The sequence below is a fragment of the Phaseolus vulgaris genome, chromosome 7 (assembly GCF_051622355.1).
Source record: "Phaseolus vulgaris cultivar YP4 chromosome 7, ASM5162235v1, whole genome shotgun sequence".
Classification (NCBI taxonomy): Eukaryota; Viridiplantae; Streptophyta; class Magnoliopsida; order Fabales; family Fabaceae; genus Phaseolus; species Phaseolus vulgaris.
Window position 1 is genome coordinate 57083452 of NC_143504.1, and position 7139 is coordinate 57090590.

A 7139-nucleotide genomic window follows, 5' to 3' on the forward strand; every position below is an offset into this window, starting at 1 on the left:
TTAAAATAAAAGAAAATTAATACAATTTTTTTATTGATTCTCCCACAACTCTTGGATTATGTGTATTCTTGCTTACATTTAAAGAGTGCTCTTAAATAGCACTGGTAAAAACTTTGATATGTATGGGTAACTTCAAAAAATATAACTTCACAAATATGGGTAACTTCACAAAATAAAAATAAATAATATAAGAGTTTATTGGTTACACATACTAAAAATAGTTTACACACAAGGATAGTGAATAAATAACTATAATTGGTTAGGTATAGGAGGGGATCTAATAGAGCTTAGGGATTTTTCCTCGAGTGATAGATGGTCTATAGGTTTTCAAGTCTTTCATCTTCTTTTACTACAAGAAAATTATGAAATAAAAACTAATTTTTAGAGACAAAAAATAATTAATTCCTATAATAACTAAATTAGATACCATTTTAGAGATTATTTTTTTTTTGTGATTTCTAAATTAGTTTCTATTATTGTTAAATGGATTCTAAATTAGTGTATAATTAACAACCAAGGTTTTTGCTACCGAATTTAGAATCTAAATAATTGGTAGCAAAAAAATCTTGGTTACTAATTAGACACCAATTTAAAAATCATTTAACAATAATAGAAACTAATTTAGAAATCAAACATTTTTTAGTCTCTAAAATAATCTTTAATTTAATTATTATAAAAAACTAATTGATTTTTATTTTATGATTTTTATTTATCATCAAGTCTAAAGATGTAAACTCATTTAGCATTTTCAGAAAAGTTATTTACTCTTGTATGTTATAAACTCTTGTATATATATATGAGGAAACTCTTCTTATATCCTCCCCTTAAAGAGTAAAGCTTTCTTCAATTTTCTTTCTTGATTGTTGTAGGAACAATAATAAAAAGTACTTTATAAAGTTATAAACTATTGTCTTATTCTTGCTTATTCACAACAACTACTTTTTTTCGCAGTTCTATATAAATAAAATCTCTTTAAAGAGAAAATGACCATTTTAGAAAATAACAAATGGAATTACACAATTTTTTGTGAGAAAAAAACTCTGTTAATAGTAAATTTTTTAATAAAATTTTGAAAATATTTAAATTTACAGGGTCTGGTTAAAATTTAATTAAACCAATAATAAGTGAGTAAGTGTATTAGTAAAAAAATTAGAAAAAAAACATATAATTATTCTTTTCTTACTCAAAACCTCGTTTCATTTAATGCATGTACTGGTTTGGGTTTTGGGTTTTGTTGGCAGCAAAGCAGTATCTTGGATCCCACAGGTTTGAGCCTACGCAAAGGTTGTTGGTGACCGGTGAGTGTTGAAGAGAACGATGGCAACGTCAACCATGGATGTTCTTCATTTCCACCACACCCCTTTTTACTGGTGACCACCTCACAATCGCTTCTCGTTTTTGTTCTCATCGTGTATGCCTCATGATTTTATAATACATTTTGGTGATAGGATGAAATAGTCTTTTGTTAGATTTTACAGAAACCAATTTCCCCATATCATTCTTTCTTAATGATGTATAGGGTTTTAGTTTTGGAGTGGTGTTCATCAACATTTGGGGAGAATTCATGCTTTTTGTCAATTTATTTATTGTTTCGTCCTCTTAACTAGTTTGGATGATTTCCTTCTGGGTATATTTTTTTTATTTTTGTAATATTAAAGATGGTAATACACTGTAGAATTTTCTTGATTATTTTCTGGATATTTATTTGTAGTGAGGAGAATGTATACTTGCTTTGCAAGAAGTTGTGCAGTGATGGAATAGCAAAAGCTGAGGGATCTGATCTTTTTGTTGTCTTCATTTCCAACGAAAAGAAACAGGCATGTTCTATTTCTTCCTCTGGGGGGTGCTGTTTGTTCACTTTCTAGTTCAAGGTGATTCATGAAATAGAATTGTTTGTGAATATTAATTGACACTCTTTGTCTTTGAGTCTCTTTTGTTTGATGTTTTATTTACTTTTTTTTTTGTCAATTTTCTTTTCTATTGTTTTTTCTCTGTCCTAAGATATAATTAGTACCTTGCCTACTCTTGCAGAATAGTGACCGGACAGAGTAATAGTGGGATAGGGAATAATTCACTGGCTCTTACACTGCAAATTGAATGTGAAGGAAAAACATGTCAAATTTTTGCTAACATTGCCAGTGTTTATCTCTCATCTAATTTGCTTCTTTCCTAGTAATGTAATGCCGACAAGCAGACAGAGTGCTAATTGCATGTTTAAGTCTTTAAGCAAGTTTTTTTTGCCACTGCCACTACATAAGAGTTTTCCTGCTACTCTAGTATAGCTTGCTACAAAATTAAAATCCTTTTTCAGTCAATTTCTGAAGTATTTGTCTTAACTTTTCTAGATCCCACTATGGAATCAAAAGGCTAGCAAAAGAGCTGATGGGGTGATTCTATGGGATTATCATGTAATTTGCATTCAGGTATTGCCTAAATTGTATTTTCTTTCATTGTTGTGGGGGCTAGTTTGCTAGGGCTAGTTTGCTAGGTAACTAGGTTGCGAAAGCAGTTTATTTTAATATATAAATTTCTTACTATAGGGGTCATTTGTCATACTTTTGTTCTGATTGGCATTACAGATAAAACAAGGAGATGTTCCTCCACTAGTATGGGACTTAGATTCAACCCTTCCTTTTCCTTCACCTCTACCCTCATACGTGTCTGAAACAATACGACCATCTTTTCAACTTTTTTCTGATTATAACAGGCAAGACACTTTCTGTTTTATCTGCCATTTTGTTCTGTTCTAATGGGTATTTTGGTGCTTATAGTTTTTTTGTTTATATTTCTAACTTGCAGTTGATAGAAATGCAAGTCCAGGCTTTCTATGTGTCACATGATATTAGCTACTGGCCACATAGTTCTTTTAAGAAATTAAGTCTATATATGCTGGGGTTGGTGATAGTGGACTTATTGGTTTTATCAACATGGGTGGAAGACACAATTATGATCTTCATACTACATGTTTACTTCTTCTTGTCCTCCTGTTATTTCTTTTCCCTGAATGTTTCAAGTATAAAGATGTTTTGAAATCTTAGTAGTAATGCTGTTATTAATTTTTCTTTTCTTTTGTTTCTAACTAGATTTTTTTAATCCATGTATCAAGTATGTGACAAGGTGCTCAGTGTTTTATCCCTAATTGTCATGTGCGGTGAAGTCCATGGATTGTGAGATGCAGGTTGTTGACAAACTGAGATGTGTGAAAGATTGTACTTAGCTGTTGGATTTTAATCTTAAATATTCTTGATATTCTTCAGTTTAAGACTTTAGTTCAACTCTTTCGAATTTTGAGATATTTGTTGTCTTGTTAGGAAAGTCGTGCAAAGAGAAACAATTTTATAAAGTATGAATTTTGAAGCTATAGAATTTTGAAGATTTTTACCTTTAAGAGTTGGAACACAGGGGTTGTGTTATTAGGCTTTCCATTGATGGGACTTCTTAACCAGTTAAAATTTGATCTCGAATATGATCAAAATTTGGATTCATGGAACAAAGAATCATGGCCATGTATTACTTGTCTAAATTTTGCTTGATTTCTTCCTCTTGAGTCAGAAGAACATCTTTAACTCCTCGACAACAAATTAACCTTCAACAATGAAAGATGTCATATCATGATCTATCTATTTGAGAGATGGCAATTCATGGGCAAAATTATAAAGTCTTAGATTGTCATTTGCAAAGATGCTCTGAGCCTTCTTCCAAAAGAATTTACATGTTTTGAATGTTCCGAGAGTCCCCAATATTAGGTTCCACAAATTGCCACAACAGACCACAAAGTTGGAAGTTCTGCGTCTTCCATTGTTCAGCAATTGATGATTTTTCTCAATCATCTTTTTCTGAATAATCTTAAAAATCTAGGCCAAAAAACCAAACTTCAATAGAAGCATATCAAGATAAATAATTTTACCATTAATAAGATTTTTTAGAGTAATTGTTGGAGACCGAAAAAGTGAGTAGGCAGGTCCAACAGAGAAAGAGTAGGCAGGTACAGTGTAAACCCAAAAACCGAAAAAAAAATGAAGCCCCCTAGGGTTCAGGAGAACCTGTTCGTGGTCAGGGTTGGTCAGGGTTGGAGCACAGACAAAAGAAGCCGATGAAATTGATGGAGGTGGTGTGATGATTTTCCGTTGATAGGAAGGCGGTGTGTAGAATGCTTGTGCTTGACTGAGTTGCTCAAGTGAAGTATGAGGGAGAAAACATAGCTATAGTGAGATCAACCAACATGAAAAAGTATATATGAGGAATAGAGCTTGAGAGTTGTTAACTTAGATCTCTCTAATGATTCAGATTCATATATATATATATATATATATATATATGTATATATGTATATACATACATACATCATGGACTTACCACAAAAGCTTAAGGAAAGAGAAATTTCTGTGGGATTCTATATGGATACAAAACAAAACAACTTTTGCTCATAAAATATTATAGACTATTCTAACACAAATTGTGTTTAAAAACCTTTTCTAAGGATGTCAAAAACGTTTTATATCATGTCAATATTTGTTTGTCCATCATATTGTGACATGTCACCTGTAACTTTATGTATAAACTTTGCTTTCATTAGGCGTGTTTCCTCAATTTTGTAGGTGAAATAATGTATTGATCATCAATAATGATGTATAGTTGGATATCAAAGTGAAGCATATAAATTGTTTCTTATGTTATTCCAGATTATTCAGAGTAGTGCATGCTCCAATATTTCTTCGTAGTTTTGCATCTGATAGAAGGCATATGAAAGATTCTGGTGGAAAGTGGGTTGAAGAACCTCCTCCACACGAGCCTATAGTTGCAGAAGGTAATGACTGGGAAATTTCTATAGGAAATTGGACTTGTTTGGCTTTGACATAGACAGATCATTATGTTATATATCACATAATAAAGTGAAATATATGAAATGCAGAAAACTACTTTCAAAGCTTTCTGTGAAAAAAAGAGCAGTATGCCATATTTTGTAGTTAATAGTGAAAAAAAGAGCAGTATGCCATATTTTGTAGTTAATAGTGAAAAAAAGGTGGAAATATTTTATCGGACCAAACATGTATTAGCTGGGACATGTCAATTTCGCGAAGTCACTTCAGTTGTTCAATTAAGTGATTAACATGCATAATTTTTCTATTAGCAAAAAAAGTAAAGGATTGCAAGCTGTCGAACAACTTTTAATATTGGATCACACAGCTATTCGGTAGTTCTTTTGTGAAAGAATCTCTGCTATTAATAGCACGAGCTACATTTATACACTTGATATAATGGATCTATTTCTTTACTTTTACACTATCTTCATCCTTGCATTTGCTGATAAAAAAAAAACTTCATCCTTTGCAGATGGAACAGTGCACAACCTGAATGAATACATTAACATGTCTGTTGCTGATGCTATTACGGATGTTACAATCAGTTCAGTCAAAGATGTAATTTTTACCCAGAAAAATGGTGTGGTGATAAAGGATAATCAGCTTGAGGAATTCATTTGTCAGTTATCTTCTTTAGAATAGCCCCATTCATATTGCTTTCTGGTTTGTATATGTTCAGCTGCCATCCAAGATACTGTCAAATATTGTCTCCCGTTTAATGGGTGTTGTAAAAAATGCTTCTTTTGAAGGTGTCTTTCTGAGAGTGGTGTGCAAGGAATGCAAGTTTAAGCTCCATGTTGTTTTTCAGGAGCTGAACACATTTTTCGCTGTAATTCGTCATTCATAACCTTGGTTTATTACTATATGGGCGATGTGTTATTTTAGAACTGGTATGGTGAATGTTTTGTAATCTGAACGGTTACTGAGAATATTCAGTTGTGGAAAGACTGCATTGTCTTATTGAATTTTACTAATAAAATAAATCTTAGTTCTTTATGTAATTTTTTTTACATAAATAAATAGTTTGGTTAGTGGTGATACAAGTATTAAGCTATTATATTCTCTCAAGTCTCCATGTAAACATAAAATATTGACTTAAGATTTAAATCTCTGTTAAATTTGAGTGTTCAAAATAATTTTTTTTTTCTAAGTATATTGTCATTTAACTTTATTGTCAATGAGGTGTAAATTTTAGTTTTATCTTCTTATGTCTAATTTGTTAATTATCTTGATTTTTTCTAGAGAAATAGTGAGTTCATTAATGAATCGGAGATAAGAAGACTGAAATAATAATCATGTATTTAACAAAAATCAAACTGCAGATACAATAAGTATTTTAAGAGACTGAAGTAGATTGGGAATGATTATGAAAGCATAAAATTCATTCATTCCTTTGTATTCCAATTAACATAATCATTATGTTAACACTGTTTAAATTATTATTAAATTTCCTTTATTTTTTCACTCACTCATCCTAGTCCTAGTCTAGGTTTAAAAGAACGGATTCCTCTTAATTAAAGACTAAGGAAATCTTTTTATCCTAGTCCTATCTTAAATCTGTTGAGGTAACATTGCTGGAAACAATCACCGCATAGAAAGTATTATCCGTTTTGAAGTTTAAAGTTTTATTATGATTTTATCCTTAAAAAACGTATCGAAAAATTAAGAAAGAAATGTATTTATAAACTAATCTTGACGTAGACTCTAAAGATAAACATATTGGACATACAAGAACACCTTGTATAAAAATCAATGAATCTATTATTAAATTGATGTGATTGTAGAAAAATGTGTTAGGGAGAAGGTTTATTTGGACGAAGTTAAACTTGAATTTTCAAATACAGGGGGAAAAAAGACAAGAACAAAAAAAGACGAGAAGCAATAGAAGGTACCAAAATCTGTGGTAACAAAATCGGAAGCGTAACACTTGTACGAAACTTGTTCCCATTTGGCATCCCAAACAAAATATCAAACTCTCATTTTCAACGAGAGACACAAACTCAAAAAGTAAGAATCTTTGTGCAAGAAAAAAGCCTTAAAATCTCACTCACACTTTCTCTCTCATCATCGTCTTCCATGGCCCCTCTTAATCCACTTTTGCGAAATCCAAATCCACCAATCACAGTTCAAGAAACTCCATCTAATAAGCTAATGAGAGATATAGCAAAAGAGAAAGAGTGTGATGCCCACGCAGACACATTCACTGTGACACTAAACCTCTAAAAACAACCATTGACTAAAAAAAGACTTATAATGTGCCACGTGGTTCTAACTCTC

The 7139-nt window shown here is 31.4% G+C and overlaps 1 protein-coding gene across 1 annotated transcript; it reads left to right on the plus strand.

Annotated features, from left to right (window-relative positions):
- Positions 1-1111: 1111 nt before the first annotated feature.
- Positions 1112-5858, plus strand: LOC137830568 (amino-terminal glutamine amidohydrolase). Its single transcript, XM_068637999.2, has 6 exons — positions 1112-1370; positions 1712-1817; positions 2346-2423; positions 2580-2707; positions 4683-4807; positions 5335-5858. Exons 1-6 carry the CDS (start codon positions 1318-1320, stop codon positions 5502-5504), a joined length of 660 nt encoding a protein of 219 aa, XP_068494100.1. The 5' UTR covers positions 1112-1317; the 3' UTR covers positions 5505-5858.
- Positions 5859-7139: the final 1281 nt, after the last annotated feature.

Coding starts and splice junctions, on each gene's coding strand:
- LOC137830568 (XM_068637999.2), top strand. CDS start 1,318: ATGGCAACGTCAACCATGGATGTTCTTCATTTCCACCACACCCCTTTT. Junction 2,424..2,579: donor ATCATGTAATTTGCATTCAG/GTATTGCCTAAA, acceptor TTGGCATTACAG/ATAAAACAAGGAGATGTTCC. Junction 4,808..5,334: donor CGAGCCTATAGTTGCAGAAG/GTAATGACTGGG, acceptor CATCCTTTGCAG/ATGGAACAGTGCACAACCTG.